Source organism: Ranitomeya imitator, chromosome 9 (assembly GCF_032444005.1).
Source record: "Ranitomeya imitator isolate aRanImi1 chromosome 9, aRanImi1.pri, whole genome shotgun sequence".
In the NCBI taxonomy this organism is placed as follows: Eukaryota; Metazoa; Chordata; class Amphibia; order Anura; family Dendrobatidae; genus Ranitomeya; species Ranitomeya imitator.
In genome coordinates, this window is record NC_091290.1 from 114,120,692 (window position 1) to 114,140,924 (window position 20,233).

The following is a 20,233-nucleotide window of genomic DNA, read 5'->3' on the forward strand; positions in this document are numbered from 1 at the left end:
TAGTATCACAGCCCAACTAAATTAGTAAACCAGCCCTTTAGCATTACAGCCCTACTGCATTAGTAAACAAGCCCTTTAGTATTACAGCCCTACTGCAGTAGTAAACCAGCCCTTTAGTATTACAGTCCTACTGCATTAGTAAACCAGCCCTTTAGTATTACAGCCCTACTGCATTAGTAAGCCAGCCCTTTAGTATCACAGCCTTACTGCATTAGTAAACCAGCCCTTTAGTATCAAAGCCCAACTAAATTAGTAAACCAGCCCTTTAGTATTACAGCCCTACTGCATTAGTAAACCAGCCCTTTAGTATCACAGCCCTACTGCATTAGTAAACCAGCCCTTTAGTATCAAAGCCCAACTGCATTAGTAAACCAGCCCTTTAGTATTACAGCCCTACTGCATTAGTAAACCAGCCCTTTAGTATTACAGCCCTACTGCATTAGTAAACCAGCCCTTTAGTATTACAGCCCAACTGCATTAGTAAACCAGCCCTACTGCATTAGTAAACCAGCCCTTTAGTATCACAGCCCTACTGCATTAGTAAACCAGCCCTTTAGTATCAAAGCCCAACTAAATTAGTAAACCAGCCCTTTAGTATTACAGCCCTACTGCATTAGTAAACCAGCCCTTTAGTATTACAGCCCTACTGCATTAGTAAACCAGCCCTTTAGTATCACAGCCCAACTGCATTAGCAAACCAGCCCTTTAGCATCACAGCCCTACTGCAGTAGTAAACCAGCCCTTTAGTATTACAGCCCTACTGCATTAGTAAACCAGCCCTTTAGTATTACAGCCCAACTGCATTAGTAAACCAGCCCTTTAGTATTACAGCCCTACTGCATTAGTAAACCAGCCCTTTAGTATCACAGCCCAACTGCATTAGCAAACCAGCCCTTTAGCATCACAGCCCTACTGCAGTAGTAAACCAGCCCTTTAGTATTACAGCCCTACTGCAGTAGTAAACCAGCCCTTTAGTATTACAGTCCTACTGCATTAGTAAACCAGCCCTTTAGTATCACAGCCCAACTGCATTAGTAAACTAGCCCTTTAGTATTACAGCCCAACTGCATTAGTAAACCAGCCCTTTAGTATTACAGCCCTACTGCATTAGTAAACCAGCCTTTTAGTATCACAGCCCAACTGCATTAGCAAACCAGCCCTTTAGCATCACAGCCCTACTGCAGTAGTAAACCAGCCCCTTAGTATTACAGCCCTACTACATTAGCAAACCAGCCCTTTAGTATCACAGCCCTACTGCATTAGTAAACCAGCCCTTTAGTATCACAGCCCAACTGCATTAGCAAACCAGCCCTTTAGCATCACAGCCCTACTGCAGTAGTAAACCAGCCCTTTAGTATTACAGTCCTACTGCATTAGTGAACCAGCCCTTTAGTATCGTAGCCCAACTGCATTAGTAAAACAACCCTTTAGTATCACAGCCCTACTGCATTAGCAAACCAGCCCTTTAGCATCACAGCCCTACTGCATTAGTAAACCAGCCCTTTAGTATTACAGCCCTACTGCATTAGTAAACCAGCCCTTTAGTATCACAGCCTTACTGCATTAGTAAACCAGCCCTTTAGTGTCACAGCCCTACTGCATTAGTAAACCAGCCCTTTAGTATCACAGCCCAACTGCATTAGTAAACCAGCCCTTTAGTATCACAGCCCAACTGCATTAGTAAACCAGCCCTTTAGTATTACAGCCCTACTGCATTAGTAAACCAGCCCTTTAGTTTTACAGCCCTACTGCATTAGTAAACCAGCCCTTTAGTATCACAGCCCGCCCCTACTGCATTAGTAAACCAGCCCTTTAGTATTACAGCCCTACTGCATTAGTAAACCAGCCCTTTAGCATCACAGCCCTACTGCAGTAGTAAACCAGCCCTTTAGTATTACAGTCCTACTGCATTAGTAAACCAGCCCTTTAGCATCACAGCCCTACTGCATTAGTAAACCAGCCCTTTAGTATTACAGCCCAACTACATTAGTAAACCAGCCCTTTAGTATCACAGCCCTACTGCATTAGTAAACCAGCCCTTTAGTAGTACAGCCCAACTGCATTAGTAAACCAGCCCTTTAGTATCACAGCCAAACTGCATTAGCAAACCAGCTCTTTAGCATCACAGCCCTACTGCAGTAGTAAACCAGCCCTTTAGCATCACAGCCCTTCTGCAGTAGTAAACCAGCCCTTTAGCATCACAGCCCTTCTGCAGTAGTAAACCAGCCCTTTAGTATTACAGCCCTACTGCATTAGTGAACCAGCCCTTTAGTATCACAGCCCTACTGCAGTAGTAAACCAGCCCTTTAGTATTACAGTCCTACTACATTAGTAAACCAGCCCTTTTGCATCACAGCCCTTCTGCAGTAGTAAACCAGCCCTTTAGTATCACAGCCCTACTGCATTAGTAAACCAGCCCTTTAGTATCACAGCCCAACTGCATTAGCAAACCAGCCCTTTAGCATCACAGCCCTACTGCAGTAGTAAACCAGCCCTTTAGTATCACAGCCCTACTGCATTAGTAAAACAGCCCTTTAGTATCACAGCCCAGCTGCATTAGTAAAACAGCCCTTTAGTATCACAGCCCAACTGCATTAGTAAAACAGCCCTTTAGCATCACAGCCCTACTGCAGTAGTAAATCAGCCCTTTAGTATTACAGCCCTACTGCATTAGTAAACCAGCCCTTTAGTATTACAGCCCTACTGCATTAGTAAACCAGCCCTTTAGTATCACAGCCCAACTGCATTAGTAAACCAGCCCTTTAGTATCACAGCCCTACTGCATTAGTAAACCAGCCCTTTAGTAGTACAGCCCAACTGCATTAGTAAACCAGCCCTTTAGTATCACAGCCAAACTGCATTAGCAAACCAGCTCTTTAGCATCACAGCCCTACTGCAGTAGTAAACCAGCCCTTTAGCATCACAGCCCTTCTGCAGTAGTAAACCAGCCCTTTAGCATCACAGCCCTTCTGCAGTAGTAAACCAGCCCTTTAGTATTACAGCCCTACTGCATTAGTGAACCAGCCCTTTAGTATCACAGCCCTACTGCAGTAGTAAACCAGCCCTTTAGTATTACAGTCCTACTACATTAGTAAACCAGCCCTTTTGCATCACAGCCCTTCTGCAGTAGTAAACCAGCCCTTTAGTATCACAGCCCTACTGCATTAGTAAACCAGCCCTTTAGTATCACAGCCCAACTGCATTAGCAAACCAGCCCTTTAGCATCACAGCCCTACTGCAGTAGTAAACCAGCCCTTTAGTATCACAGCCCTACTGCATTAGTAAAACAGCCCTTTAGTATCACAGCCCAGCTGCATTAGTAAAACAGCCCTTTAGTATCACAGCCCAACTGCATTAGTAAAACAGCCCTTTAGCATCACAGCCCTACTGCAGTAGTAAACCAGCCCTTTAGTATCACAGCCCTACTGCATTAGTAAAACAGCCCTTTAGTATCACAGCCCAGCTGCATTAGTAAAACAGCCCTTTAGTATCACAGCCCAACTGCATTAGTAAAACAGCCCTTTAGCATCACAGCCCTACTGCATTAGTAAACCAGCCCTTTAGTATTACAGCCCTACTGCATTAGTAAACCAGCCCTTTAGTATCACAGCCCAACTGCATTAGTAAACCAGCCCTTTTGTATCACAGCCCAACTGCATTAGTAAACCAGCCCTTTTGTATCACAGCCCTACTGCATTATTAAGCCAGCCTGCTACAAATCAGGGAAGTCCACTGATATCTCTGAAGCTTGACACTTTTATATGACTTGATTATGATACCTTATAAATGTTTTTGTAAAGTCCGGTGTTTGAAACATTTGATGAATCTGCAAGTTTTGCAAGGTTTTTCTTTATCTTCCTTTCTTCACGCTTCATTAGATTATCATTGTATGACTTCATGGATTCTAGACAGTGACTCAGTTTCTTAACCTGGAAAACAAAGCCCCTAATTAGAGTTAGGTGTTTTCATATGGTAAAGGGGTTTCCTAAAGGGGTTGTTTTTTCTTACATAAATGTATGCGACTGTAACTAAAAATAATTTTTGCAATTCTGATTCATTAAAAAATTTGCCTCCTGTAGCCACGGTATTGCACTGTATTTTATGGGCTCCAGAATGTGTTAAAGGATACCTAAGGATTCTGTAGTTTAACCCCTTCAGCCCGCAAGCCTGGTTTCACCTTCATGATCAGACCAAATTTTACAATTATGACCAGTGTCATTTTTTGAGACAATAACTCTGAAACACTTCAACGGATCCCGTTGATTCTGAGACTGTTTTTTCACGACACCGTACTTCACGATAGTGGTAAAATTTCTTCCATATGACTTGCATTTGTTAGTGAAAAAAAATGGAAATGTGGCGAAAATGTTGACAATTTGGCAAATTTCAATTTTTTTTATTTTTATGGCCTTAAATCATAGGGTGATGTCACACAAAATAGTTAATAACATTTCCCACATGTTGTTTACTTTATAGCAGCACAATTTTTTAACCATAACTTTTTTTGCTAGGAAGGGTTAAAAGTTGACCATTTTTTCAAGCCACTGTTTGGGCACATGGCAGAGCTCGGAAGGGACTTTGAATGCAAAACTTCCTTCAAGTGAGCACTTTGAACCCCCAAGGGTTTCCTAGAAGTTTATAACGTACAGCCGTAAAAACGAAAAAAATCTGAGTTTTCCCACAAAAAAATTCTTTTAGTCCCAAATATTTTATTTTCACAAATAACAGAAGAAAATGGACCCCAAAATAACAGAAGAAAATGGACCCCAAAATTTGCTATGCAATTTCTCCTCAGTATGCTGATGCCACACATTTTGTGAAAAAGTACTGTTCGGGCACAGGGTACGGAAAGAAAGAAAGAAGTGACGTCTTGGAATGCATTGGAGAGCATCCAAGGTGCTTAAACAGTAGAAACCCAACCTGTAGACCCCTCTAGCAATGTGTCTAAATGTGCGGTGAGCACCGTGAACCCCCAGGTGCTTCACACAAGTTTATAAAGTAGAGCCGTGAAAACAAAACACACATTTTCTCCCAAAAATGTTGTTTCAGCCCCAACTTTTATATTTTCAAGAAAATTTAACCCAAAAATTGTTGTGCACGTTCTCCTGAGTACATAGATACCCTTTATGTGGTCGACAATTACTTTTGAGGCACAATGTAAAGCTCAGAAGGGAAGAAGCGCCATACTGGAGTTCAGATTTTGCTGGAATGGTTTGAGGGGCCATGTCACATTGGCAGAGCCCCTGAGGTGCCAGAACAGCAGAACCTCCCATAAGAGGCCCCATTTTACAAACTACACCTCTCAATGAATTAATCTAGGGTTGCAGTGATCACATTGACACCGCAGGTGGATCACAAAATTGTATACTATTGGGCAGTGAAGAAAAACAAAATTACATTTTACCACCAAAAATTTATTTTAGCCTGGTATTTTAAAATTTCCACATTGGAAAATGGTAAAAAGGGCACCACAATTTCTGCAGAATGTAGAAATGCCCTATATGGACTGATAATAAAACATGCAAAACCACAGTTAAAATTGATTTTCCAGGGAAAAATCTTAAGACACAATCTTTCCAGGATAATGATTTGTGTATAAGGCAAAATAAATAAGAGGAAAAAAAAGCTCCTCAACACCTTGGGCTATGTTCAAACACAGTGATTTTGCTGTTTTCTTGCACATCTGCATTGCTTTCAATGGTGTAAAAAACATTCACCAGGAAATGTAATTTTATCATTTTAATACACTTTTTGGCTATGTGGTGTGAGACATTATCAGACACATCCTGTTTAACTTATGAAGGGGGGGCTCTAAAAGTCACCATTTTTTTTTCAGGGTCATCAGGTATCCATCCCTTTTTGTATTATTATTACAGTAAAATTGGCCCACCTCAGATGGACTTCTTACACTGCAGTATCAATACAGTGATGCTATTTCTAACCAAACAAGTTTTTATTCTGTTGCACAATTGGATCACTATAAATGCCATATAAAGTTTCACTGCTGAAAAAAATGCGCAGTATTACTATTGCAGGAAAATCAGCACACCTCAGCTGGACTGGTTACACTGCAGGAGCAATATAGCAATGCTATTAACCCCTTAATCCCATATGACGTACTATCCTGTCGAGGTGGGGTGGGCTTTAATTCCCACCGACGGGATAGTACGTCATAGGCGATCGGCCACGCTCACGGGGGGAGCGCGGCCGATCGCGGCCGGGTGTCAGCTGCCTATCGCAGCTGACATCCGGCACTATGTGCCAGGACCGGTCACGGACCGCCCCCGGCACATTAACCCCCGGCACACTGCGATCAAACATGATCGCGATGTGCCGGCGGTATAGGGAAGCATCGCGCAGGGAGGGGTCTCCCTGCGGGCTTCCCTGAGCCCCCCGCAGCAACGCGATGTGATCGCGTTGCTGCGAGGGTCTCCTACCTCCTTCCTCCTTGCTGGACCCGGATCCAAGATGGCCGCGGCATCCGGGTCCTGCAGGGAGGGAGGTGGCTTACCAAGTGCCTGCTCAGAGCAGGCACTTGGTAACGCTGCACTGCTCTCAGACAGATCGGTGATCTGTCAGAGTGCTGTACAAACTGGCAGATCACCGATCTGTATTGTCCCCCCCTGGGACAAAGTAAAAAAGTAAAAGAAAATTTTTCCAAATGTGTAAAAAAATTTAAAAAAAATATTCCTAAATAATGAAAAAAAAAAAAATATTATTCCCATAAATACATTTCTTTATCTAAATAATAAAAAAAACAATAAAAGTACACATATTTAGTATCGCCGCATCCGTAATGACCCGACCTATAAAACTGGCCCACTTGTTAACCCCTTCCGTAAACACCGTAAGAAAAAAAAAAAAAAACGAGGCAAAAAACAATGCTTTATTATCATACCGCCGAACAAAAAGTGGAATAACACGTGATCAAAAAGACAGATGTAAATAACCATGGTACCGCTGAAAGCGTCATCTTGTCCCGCAAAAAACGGGCCGCCATACAGCATCATCAGTGAAAAAATAAAAAAGTTATAGTCCTGAGAATAAAGCGATGCAAAAATAATTATTTTTTCTATAACATAGTTTTTATCGTATAAAAACGCCAAAACATAAAAAAATGATTTAAATGAGGTATCGCTGTAATCATACTGAGCCAAAGAATAAAACTGCTTTATCAATTTTACCAAACGCGGAACGGTATAAACGCCTCCCCCAAAAGAAATTCATGAATAGCTGGTTTTTGGTCATTCTGCCTCACAAAAATTGTAATAAAAAGCGATCTAAAAATGTCATGTGCCCGAAAATGGTACCAATAAAAATGTCAACTCGTCCCGCAAAAAAACAAGACCTCACATGACTCTGTGGACCAAAATATGGAAAAATTATAGCTCTCAAAATGTGGTAACGCAAAAAATATTTTTTGCAATAAAAAGCGTCTTTCAGTGTGTGACGGCTGCCAATCATAAAAATCCGCTAAAAAACCTGCTATAAAAGTAAATCAAACCCCCCTTCATCACCCCCCTAGTTAGGGAAAAATTAAAAAAATGTATTTATTTCCATTTTCCCATTAGGGTTAGGGCTAGGGTTAGGGTTAGGGCTAGGGTTAGGGTTAGGGCTAGGGCTAGGGTTAGGGCCACAGTTAGGGTTGGGGCTAAAGTTAGGGTTAGGGTTGGGGATAAAGTTACGGTTAGGGTTTAGATTACATTTACAGTTGGGAATAGGGTTGGGATTAGGGTTAGGGGTGTGTCAGGGTTAGAGGTGTGGTTAGGGTTACTGTTGGGATTAGGGTTAGGGGTGTGTTTGGATTAGGGTTTCAGTTATAATTGAGGGGTTTCCACTGTTTAGGCACATCAGGGGCTCTCCAAACACGACATGGCGTCCGATCGCAATTCCAGCCAATTCTGCGTTGAAAAAGTAAAACAGTGCTCCTTCCCTTCCAAGCTCTCCCGTGTGCCCAAACAGGGGTTTACCCCAACACATGGGGTATCAGCGTACTCAGGAAAAATAGGACAACAACTTTTGGGGTCCAATTTCTCCTGTTACCCTTGGAAAAATACAAAACTGGGGGCTAAAAAATATTTTTTGTGGGAAAAAAAGATTTTTTATTTTCAAGGCTCTGTGTTATAAACTGTAGTGAAACACTTGGGGATTCAAAGTTCTCACAACACATCTAGATGAGTTCCCTGGGGGGTCTAGTTTCCAATATGGGGTCACTTGTGGGGGGTTTCTACTGTTTAGGTACATTAGGGGCTCTGCAAACGCAATGTGACACCTGCAGACCATTCCATCTAAGTCTGCATTCCAAATGGCGCTCCTTCCCTTCCGAGCCCTCCCATGCGGCCAAACAGTGGCTCCCCCCCACATATCGGGTATCAGCGCACTCAGGACAAATTGGACAACAACTTTTTTGGTCGAATTTCTCCTCTTACCCTCAGGAAAATACAAAACTGGGGGCTAAAAAATAATTTTTTGGGGAAATTTTTATTTTTTTTATTTTCATGGCTCTGCGTTACAAATTGTAGTGAAACACTTGGGGATTCAAAGCTCTCACAACACATCTAGATGAGTTCCTTAGCGGGTCTACTTTCCAAAATGGTGTCACTTGTGGGGGGTTTCTACTGTTTAGGTACATTAGGGGCTCTGCAAACGCAACGTGACACCTGCAGACCATTCCATCTAAGTCTGCATTCCAAATGGCGCTCCTTCCCTTCCGAGCCCTCCCATGCGGCCAAACGGTGGTTCCCCCCACATATGGGGTATCAGCGCACTCAGGACAAATTGGACAACAACTTTTGGGGTCGAATTTCTCTTCTTACCCTCGGGAAAATACAAAACTGGGGGCTAAAAAATAATTTTTGTGGGAAAAAATTTTTGTTTTATTTTTACGGCTCTGCATTATAAACTTCTGTGAAGCCCTTGGTTGGTCAAAGCGCTCAAAACACATCTAGATAAATTCCTTAGGGGGTCTACTTTCCAAAATGGTGTCACTTGGGGGGGGGGTGTTGTGAATTCTGTGGCTGAATTCACTCCTGTGGTCACAAGTGGTACTGCAGCTTCTGGGCTTCCTCCCTCAGGTGTTCTGGTGAGCTCGTTGGCTGCCTTGTTATTTAACTCCACCTGATTCTGTCTTCCTTGCTCCTTGTCAATGTTCCAGTGTTGGATCTGAGCTTCTGGATCTTTCCTGTGGCCTGCTGCTCTGCTTAGATAAGTGCTTCTTTGCTTTTGTTGCTGTTTTTTCTGTCCAGCTTGTCTATTCGTTTTTGCTGGAAGCTCTGAGACGCAAAGGGTGTACCGCCGTGCCGTTAGTTCGGCACGGTGGGTCTTTTTGCCCCCTTTGCGTGGTTTTTTGCTTTAGGGTTTTTTGTAGACTGCAAAGTTCTCTTTGCTATCCTCGCTCTATCTAGTATATCGGGCCTCACTTTGCTGAATCTATTTCATCCCTACGTTTTGTCTTTTCATCTTGCTAACAGTCATTATATGTGGGGGGCTGCCTTTTCCTTTGGGGTATTTCTCTGAGGCAAGTCAGGCTTGTATTTCTATCTTCAGGCTAGTCAGTTCCTCAGGCTGTGCCGAGTTGCATAGGTAGTGTCAGGCGCAATCCACAGCTGCCTTTAGTTGTGTTTAGGATAGGTTCAGGTATTGCGGTCTACAGAGATTCCACGTCTCAGAGCTCGTTCTATTGTTTTTGGGTTATTGTCAGATCACTGTATGTGCTCTGATTACTGCACACTGTGTTACTGGATTGCCTTCATAACAGGGGGGGTTCAATGTTTAGCACTCACCCTTACGCTTCTTCCAAGTGTGTTCTTTATTCAGCAAAACATGCTATGCATAGTGTTAACCGGAATTCGCAGTGATCTGTGAGGGAGCGGGAGTGAGAAGAGACCGGACGACGGCCGTTTCGCGCTACGGCGCTTCTACGGGTCCATGCTCATGAATGCCGGTTAACACTATGCATAGCATGTTTTGCTGAATAAAGAACACACTTGGAAGAAGCGTAAGGGTGAGTGCTGCATCTTTTTTCTTTTTTTTCTTCTTATTCTATGGTCATGAACAAGCTCTGATGATTGCATAGCACCACCCGCAGCTCATATTAAGGGAGACCTCGTCCGTCCTACTGAAGCAGATCGTTTAAGCAGATCTTCAATTGCGGTATAGTGAAACTCTGTGCCGATCACCTCTTTTTCTTGGTATAATGAAGTGGTTCAATGTTTAGGCACATCAGGGGCTCTCCAAATGCAACATGGTGGCCCATCTCGATTCCAGTCAATTTTGCATTGAAAAGTCAAATGGCGCTCCTTCACTTCCGAGCTCTGTCATGCGCCCAAACAGTGGTTTAACCCCACATATGGGATATCGGTGTACTCAGGACAAATTGTACAACAATGTTTGGGGTCCAATTTCTTCTCTTACCCTTGGGAAAATAAAACAAATTGGAACTGAAGTAAATTTTATGTGAAAAAATGTTAAATGTTCATTTTTATTTAAATATTCCAAAAATTCCTGTGAAGCACCAGAAGAGTTAATAAACTTCTTGAATATGGTTTTGAGCACCTTGAGGGGTGCAGTTTTTAGAATGGTGTCACACTTGGGTATTTTCTATCATATAGACCCCTCAAAATGACTTCAAATGAGATGTGGTCCCTAAAAAAAAATGGTGTTGTAAAAATGAGAAATTGCTGGTCAACTTTTCACCCTTATAACTCCCTAACAAAAAAAAAATTTGGTTCCAAAATTGTGCTGATGTAAAGTAAACATGTGGGAAATGTTACTTATTAAGTATTTTGTGTGACATATCTCTGTGATTTAATTGCATAAAAATTCAAAGTTGGAAAATTGCGAAATTTTCATAATTTTCGCCAAATTTCCGTTTTTTTCACAAACAAACGCAGGTACTATCAAAGAATTTTTACCACTATCATGAAGTACATTATGTCCCGAGAAAACATTGTCAGAATCACTGGGATCTGTTGAAGCGTTCCAGAGTTATAACCTCATAAAGGGACAGTGGTCAGAATTGTAAAAATTGGCCCGGTCATTAACGTGCAAACCACCCTCGGGGCTTAAGGGGTTAAGATCCAACTAAGTTTGGCTGTATGCTTTTGACACACCACTGCTGCAGATAAAATAGTGTATAATATTTTCCTGCTCAGAACAATTTGCAAGATTAAGAGCAAAAAGAATATTATCATATTTTTGGCAAGAATTGCAGGCTGCAGCATAAAGGACGTACAACTCGCCCTATCCTGTACTACACAATCCCTATTACTATTTATTACACTGCTCAAAAAAATAAAGGGAACACTCAAATAACACATCCAAGATCTGAATGAATGAAATATTCTCATTGAATACTTTGCTCTGCACAAAGTTGAATGTGCTGACAACAAAATCACACAAAAATCATCAATGGAAATCAAATTTATTAACCAATGGAGGCCTGGATTTGGAACGATACTCAAAATCAAAGTGGAAAATCAAATTACAGGCTGATCCAGCTTCAGTGGAAATGCCTCAAAACAAGGAAATGATGCTCAGTAGTGTGTGGCCTCCACGTGCCTGTATGACTTCCCTATAGTACATGGGCATGCTCCTGATGAGGCGGCAGATGGTCTCCTGAGAGATCTCCTCCCAGACCTGGACTAAAGCATCCCCCAACTCTTGGATAGTCTGTGGTACAATGTGACATTGGTGGATGGTGCGAGACATGATGACCCAGATATGTTCAATCAGATTCAGGTTTGGGGAACGGGCGGGCCAGTCTATAGCTTCAATGCCTTCATTTTGCAGGAACTGCTGACACACTCCAGTCACATGAGGAACCCAGGGCCAATTTTTTCAGCGATTTAACCCTTAAATTGCCTTTAACCATTTAATTTAATAGCTTTCAGCAATTTAAGGGTTAAATCGCTGAAAAAATTGGCGTGGGCTCCCACGCAATTTTCTCCGCCAGAGTAGTAAAGCCAGTGACTGAGGGCAGATATTAATAGCCTGGAGAGGGTCCATGGTTATTGCCCCCCCCTGGCTAAAAAACATCTGCCCCCAGCCACCCCAGAAATGGCACATCTGTAAGATGTGCCTATTCTGGCACTTGGCCACTCTCTTCCCATTCCCGTGTAGCGGGAAATTTCCCGTGTAGCTGAAATTTTGCACATACACACTACTAACATTAGTAGTGTGGAATATGCAAAAAAGGGGGATATGACATGGTTTACTGTATGTAAACCATGTCTCATATCATGTCGGGTTTTGGCAAGAGAAATGAAAAGCCGGTAATTGAATTACCGGCTTTTCTGCTATATCGCGCTGAAGTTAATATAAATATATATATATATATATATAAAATATATAAAAATGGTGGCGCAAAGTGTCCCACGCTATACAACAACTCCTGCTGCAATACCAACAGATCTCCACCAAAGATTTGTCAAAAAATAAACACAATTAAAATTAAATAGATATATGCACAAAGTGCATATATCGGTATGCGCTGAAGAAATAGCGGTAACAGTAGGGACAAATAATCTATTAGAACCAAAATCCCCCGATTGAAAAAGGGGGGTAAGGAGCTGGTAATAGTCTGACAACCAAATCCACGCTGATATATTAGCACTATGTGTGATTCACAGAGGAAAAAATGAATGAGTAGCAGCGCTTAGAAGTACTCCCTACCTCCGTCGCTGATGGTAGAATATAAACGTTCCTCCTGCGAAACAGATGTCCGTGTGGTAAAGATGCTGTAAGCGGGTGGCTGCCCCGGCCGGCGGCGAGCCCCCTCCAACTGAACTCCGGGTGGAGACGGGATCCTGCAGAGCCGACGCCGCGCGTGGTAGCGGCGGTAAGAACAAACGGTGCGCAGGACCTGGGTGACGTAGTATGTCACGTGACCGAATCCCCCGATGAGTAAGTGAATACAGGGTGCAGCTAGGACCAAACTACCGACGCGTTTCGGAGACGCCTGTCTCCTTCTTCAGGGTTGGTCTCTGCACCACATTCACAGTCCTTATATAGCTGCTAATCTTCTGAGCCAATTAGAAAAGAAGTTCACTGAAAACCAAAAAGTTCTGCACCCATATTTAGTCCTCTTGGTGCAATACTGTCTAGGAGAAAAATCCATTTTGTTTCCACACGTGACATTGCCTTAATGAAATCACCCCCTCTCCAGTGGGGGTGCACCACAGCTATGCCCATTATTTTCGTCCCATATATTCTTCCGCCATGTACTTCTGCAAAATGTTGGGACAAAGGATGACCCATAAATTTGTTTTTAATATTACGGATGTGCTCATTCATCCTAGTTTTTAGGGGTCGCTTTGTCCTCCCCACATAGAGTTTGCCACATGGGCATTCTATGATATAAATTACCCCAGTGGTAGAACATGTGATACAGTCCCTGATCAAAAATATCTTATCACCTTTTTTAATATCCACGCATTTTAATGTTATTTTTTCTTTACATGCATTACATTTCTGGCATGGAAAAAAACCTTTTAATTTGGTGTGTGTAAAAGAAGAATGTACCAGGGGGAATTTTTTCTGTATTGTGGGAGCAATCATATTACCCTGAATGACATATAGATATATATATATATATATATATATATATATATACTAGATTGTGGCCCGATTCGAACGCATCGGGTATTCTAGAATATGCATGTCCCCGTAGTATATGGACAATGATGATTCCAGAATTCGCGGCAGACTGTGCCCGTCGCTGATTGGTCGAGGCAACCTTTATGACATCATCGTCGCCATGGCAACCATTATGACATCATCGTCGCTGTGCCCGTTGCTGATTGGTCGAGGCCTGGCGGCCTCGACCAATCAGAGACGTGGGATTTCTACGTCGATGCTGTGCCGGTCTCTGATTGGTCGAGGCCTGGCGGCCTCGACCAGAGACGTGGGATTTCCAGGACAGACAGACAGACAGAAAGACAGACAGACAGACGGAAAAACCCTTAGACAATTATATATATAGATAAAACGAAACCCGACTTTTCAGTAGAGATCGCCGACCGCCGACCCGATCGGCTCGAGTGGGATCGGCTCGGGTTTCACGAAACCCAACTTTGCTAAATGTCGGCGACTTTTGAAAAGTGCCGATCTGTTTCGCTCAACCCTAGCACTGATCATGGCTGTTTAAAGGCAGATGCTAACAATGTAATGTAGCTAATATCTGCCCTGTGTAGAGTGGGCTCAGGAGCTGAGCCTGCTCCAACCACCCTGAGGTGCTAATTGACTTAATAGTACATCATGGAGTTTCAAAGGGTGAATATCAGCGCATCTATAACTATCCATACTATTAAAAATAATACAATATGTATCTAATATGTAGAATGATGAAAAGCAAAACAATTAAATGGCAGAATTAACTGTTCTCCCCTCATCGAGCATGATTTCCTGACAGTGCCCCCCCATACATAATGATGCACCCACTGTCCCCCCTATATATTATTATGACTCGATAGCATAATAGCCTTAAAGTGCTCACCACTAATTATAATAACCCAAAATCTGAGACGGTCAGATGGATCTGGGAAGGTTGGGTGAAACAGGTGGTCTTTTTAATGATATACTATATGTTTCTGTGTATAAGATGCAATGGACCATCAGACGCACCCCAAATTTTCAGAAGGAAAATGGGGAAAAAAAATTAATGCATAAATGGGGGTCCATCTTAACTTCTGAATTCAGCTTACCCTGGAGGGATCAGCAGCGCTGGTGGAGCAGAGTCACAGGGGGTGTTTGGTGGTCCGGTGATGATATGACCCAGACTGGTGCGGCAGGTTCGGCGGTGCTCCGTAGTGCAGGGGACTCCGGTGACATTTTGTGAAAATGGCTGCTGAGATCTCACTCTGCGCATGTGCCACCTCTGGTGGCCATTTTCCCGGAGGCCAAAGCATCGAGACAAAAGAAGTGTGGGGGCTCTGGGCTTTCACAAAATGTCGCCGGAGCCCCCACACCACCGAACACCGCTGAACTAGGCTGGGATGGGGGTGAGATCATCGCCCTGCAGTGTTGGACCACCGGGAGAATCGCCCAGTTCCTGCTGCCACCACGCCAATTGTAAGTACATTCTGACTATTAGACGCACCCCCGTTTTGGGGGGGAAAAAGTGCGTCTTATAGTCCGAAAAATACAGTAGATATATATTCATAGTATATATACAGGAGATAGATGGAAGTATTGTACTGTAGTATAATATAGTGAAAATATATGTATTGTGCCATTTATATGACTAAAGCACTTAATATCAATGACTATATACTGGGTGTGTATATATATATGCACACACACATCTCCTGTCTGGAGAACTGCCGGATTTCATTTTTGGACGTGTCATCAGTAAGTTGACCCTTCCTGCTCATCTACCTGAATGGACTCTCTATGGTTGGAAACTTGTACTGTCATTGCCCGGTTGCCCTGTAATCCGTCTCTCGCTTTGCTCATGCTCATCTTGTCTGTACAGGACTTATCTCAGGTGGATGGAAGATCATCGGATCCTACATTCATACCAGTGGACATCATGGTGGTTGACAAACAAGCTTTCCTCTGCTGTTCGTTGCTAGGAATGTGTTGCGATACCATGGCAACAAGTATGCAAATACAGATAACTGTGACATCAAAAAGAGAAAATCTCTATCTGTCCTTCATCTATTTATCTATTGATACATACTGTTTATAGTAAATACCGAATAATATATGTTTTCTGAATAATAATGCTATATACAGCGTGACCAGTGTTGGACTGGAGTGCCAGGGGCCCATCAGTTAAATTAATTTGGGGCCCACTCTATAGTTACATGTGAATATCACCTGACTGTCTTTCACAAATTCCCGGCTGATGCTACTCTGTAGCATCAGACTAACAAAAGTGCAGTCACAGACACACTTTGCGCAAGCCACCACTACTAGACAAGTCCTTAAAGCGATATTCCCATCTCCATGATGCTATCCCAATATGTAGTAAGTGTAATAGTAATAATATTAACAAATTATTTTTTTCTGATCCGCTAGGTCTCTTTCCTCATGTGCAGGCATTGCAGGACCCTGGGTATCCATAGTGACGTCCACTGATATAAAAGTATACTACATTTCTAATATTATAATAATAATAATAATTTTATTTATATAGCGCCAACATATTCCGCAGCGCTTTACAAATTATAGAGGGGACTTGTACAGACAATAGACATTACAGCATAACAATAATCACAGTTCAAAATAGATACCAAGAGGAATGAGGGCCCTGCTCGCAAACTTACAAACTATGAGGAAAAGGGGAGACACAAGAGGTGGATGGTAACAATTGCTTTAGTTATTCGGACCGGCCATAGTGTAAGGCTCGGGTGTTCATGTAAAGCTGCATGAGCCAGTTATCTGCCTAAGTATGTAGCAGTATAGACACAGAGGGCTAATAACTGCATAAAGTGTATGAGAACATGATGCGAGGAACCCAATTATGTTTTTTTTTTTTTTTAATGGGAACACAGGGATAGTTAGGTTAATGCGTTGAGGCGGTAGGCCAATCTGAACAAAGGAGTTTTTAGGGCACGCTTAAAACTGTGGGGATTGGGGATTAATCGTATTAACCTAGGTAGTGCATTCCAAAGAATCGTCGCAGCACGTGTAAAGTCTTGGAGACGGGAATGGGAGGTTCTGATTATTGAGGATGCTAACCTGAGGTCATTAGCGGAGCGGAGGGCACGGGTAGGGTGGTAGACTGAGACCAGAGAGGAGATGTAGGGTGGTGCTGAGCCATGGAGAGCTTTGTGGATGAGGGTAGTAGTTTTGTACTGGATTCTTGAGTGGATGGGTAACCAGTGTAATGACTGGCACAAGGTAGAGGCATCGGTGTAACGGTTGGTGAGTAATATGATCCTGGCTGCAGCATTCAGGACAGATTGGAGCGGGGAGAGTTTGGTAAGAGGGAGGCCGTTGATTAGTAGAGAGGTACAATAGTCCAGATGAGAATGAATAAGTGAAACAGTAAGAGTTTTTGCAAAGTCGAAAGTAAGAAAAGGGCGAATTCTAGAAATGTTTTTGAGATGCAGATAAGAAGAGCGAGTCAATGATCGGATATGGGGGGTGAATGAAAGCTCGGAATCAATGATGACCCCAAGGCAGCGGGCATGTTGCTTTGGAGTAATGGTGGAACCGCACACGGAGATGGCAATGTCAGGCAAAGGTAGGTTAATAGAGGGAGAAAACATGAGGAGTTCAGTTATTATTTTTATTATTATTACACCTACTACATATTGGGATAGGATCTAGGAGATAGGTATACCCCTTTAAAGAGTGGAATTTTCGTCACCCAATCCCAAAGGGGAGGGGGGCTTTGTAGAGCCCTTCCCAGACTGCTGTCGCATGGTGGCAGCTGGTGACGTGGACGATGTAGAGTCAGGTGCAAGAGTAAATCCAAAGCTGGCAGCATTAAACCAAAGGGAAACCCCGGTACAATAGCTAATAAAGAAGAACCAATAACTACCATTAGCATCCAGTGAGAAGCAACCAAAACTCAACCAGGAACCACTCAGCATACCCCTATGCAAAGTTGCTAAATAAACACCACTGAACTGGATTAGTAGTAGGTCTTGAATAGCTAGCCCAAATCCAAGGATAACAATCGGGTGCTGTATTCCTCCCAGCCACGTCCAGGGAGCCATTGCATGCTCACCTGAACAGCACAAATTCCCACCATTGGCTAACACCAGGCAAGGCAGCATCCTGCGGTACCTGGCAACTGGGAGACACAGGGTCCCATGTCTCTCGGGCAGCAAAACAAGTGGGAAACATGGCATCTTATGTTCTCTCATCGATCACCACTTCCACAAGTGAGGCACCACCGTGTGTAGTCACATCACCAAAGTGCACGATAGCTCCTCCACCAGCCCGGACAGATCTGCAAAGTAGCCTGGAGATTGGAGGAGGACGATCGTGTTCACGGCAGGTAATCCTATCAGTGGGATCCCATTCAATCAAATGGTGAAGATCTTAGAGATCACATTTATCCTGTAGGATAGAAGTAGGTAAACTGCGGCCTGCAGGCCATATCTGATCCTTTGGCTGTTCCTGTCCAACCTAAGGACCGGAAGAGGCAAAAAGCTGGAATGGTGGTGTACCACATGTGAGCTGCAGGACCCCAGAGCTAAAAAATATGGTGTCCCTCTGCCAAGTGTCTCGATTTCAACAGTGGTGGAATAGGGAGCTGTTGACTCCCTGCTCCACAATCAGCCTGTGCATCTGAGTCTCAGGTGATTAGTATTTGTGTTTATTTTTAGTGTCAGTCAGAACTTGTTGGGGAAACTGTGGGTCCGTCATACTTTGTGGGGGGTTTTGGACTATCATTCTGTGTGTGGGAATATAGACCCCATTATACTGTGTGAGGGGCCATTACACTGATTGGGGGATATTATACTCTGTGGGGATTGTAGGGCACTTTGTAAGTTAGGCTTATTAGCACGAACTTACAAGTTTTCTAATGCTTCCAAAAAACAGTAAAATGGTATGAGCACACGGCAACATTCAGACATGGCCACCCTTCCGTTTTTTTCAAGTCAAAGCCATTCAGAAAAATGCCTGTTACTCTCCTGAGCCGGCTTCGCTGTTGCTCTTGCATCGGCAACTTTCGCTCTATCCTGTAAAGTCTAACGAGTGGGCAGCTTCGCAGTGGAAGCCATCCAAAGAATGAGCATGTCACTCATTTAACCAATTCCGGGTTTCCGAACTTTGAAGTAGTTATAAGAAGTGACATAAGACGGAACACATGCACAATCGTTATTTTGACATTGCTGTACACTGGGTTCATTTTATGGGGGTCTTTTTCACGCCGGTTTCCGGCGCCTCTGCATCTGAGAACTGAGACTGTAATGTGTTCTGTTGATGTTCATTCCAGTCCAGTTTCTTCTTTTGCAGTCATCTTTGCAAACTCCTGTGTTATCTACAAACCCTCAGACCGCCGGTTAACCCTCTCCTTGCTTCCTGTTTGCTGTAAGGACCACAAAGTTATTAGAGACTGTTCACATCTGCTGTGGATCCTGCTAACCTACATCTGTGTGCTTTTTCAGACTTGACACTTCACTCTTCATTTTTGTTTTTGGTTCTGTGACTTCCATCAAGTCCTGTCTCGCTTGTTTGTCTGCCGTCCATGTTTGCCTCTTGTCCAATCCTTTTGGTACCTGTGCCTTCCAAGTGTCCACCTTGACTTGCGGCTTTGTGAATCCACTTCACCAGATGAACCTAACAATTCACCCGTTTACTGCCTTTTTTTAGGGGCAGGTCCCCAGTTTGCAGCATCTTTTTTGACAACGCCCTGTTAAATCTCCTATTCGTGCTTTCTAGCATCTTCATAGCTCTGCAGAGTTTTAGCAGTAAAAGATCAGCATTGCTAGGACAGAGGTTTGTTTTTCCATTGAGAACAAAAATGCCAAATGTTCCTTTTTTTCTATATTCACATAGAAATTGTTCTTTATAAACTGCTGTCATTTTTTATGTTTTTTCAAACTTTAATAATTTCTCTTGCAATCCAAAGCCTCTTGCTGCTATTTTAATGGAACAATAAAAAAGTTACATTTATGAAATAGCCAATCGGTAAAGAAAAACTGTGCAGGCTCGGTCCGGTAATTTCTCTGCGTAGGTGCAAGATTTTACCCGGCTATGTGAACGATGCAGGGCATGTCATCCACGTCAATCAAAGCAGAAGGATTCGATCAGCAGCCAGGAGGAGGAATAGAGAGCGCAGAAAGGATGCCTACCCGGACCAGACTGACAGGATTAATATACAGTGAGGGAGAATTTCAAAAGGTTTTGAGGTACACTGTGGGAAATCAGGGGGTTATACAACCATTCATGGGAATGCAGCACAGGTCTGATTAAGGTCATAGGTTTAGTTGACATCACAAAACTGCTGGCAGGTTCAATTTAAAGGGGTTATTGAGGACAATGTACATTTTTTACCATGGGCCTAAGAACCTGCCTGTTGTGCCTGGTGCAGATGTCTGCTGACACAGAGCTGTCACAAACCGCTCATGCTGGTGATTCTGCAGCTTGCACTGATGTCATGTTGACAGAGTAACTGCTTCCCTTCCACTCTGCTCTGTTGACGAAGCTTGACTGCCGATATCATGCTGATTGACTGCCAATGTCATGCTGATTGACTGCCAATGTCATGCTGATTGACTGCCAATGTCATGCTGATTGACTGCTGACATCATGCTGATTGACTGCCAAC

The 20,233-nt window shown here is 43.2% G+C and overlaps 1 protein-coding gene across 2 annotated transcripts in view; it reads right to left on the bottom strand.

Annotated features, from left to right (window-relative positions):
• C9H16orf78 (chromosome 9 C16orf78 homolog) overlaps positions 1 to 20,233 on the bottom strand; it is a 56,811-nt gene that overhangs the window by 18,412 nt on the left and 18,166 nt on the right. For both annotated transcript variants that reach the window (XM_069739996.1, XM_069739995.1), the window contains one exon: positions 3,780 to 3,929. In XM_069739996.1, coding sequence (XP_069596097.1) covers positions 3,780 to 3,929 — 150 coding nt within the window. The remainder of the gene's footprint in view (positions 1 to 3,779; positions 3,930 to 20,233) is intronic.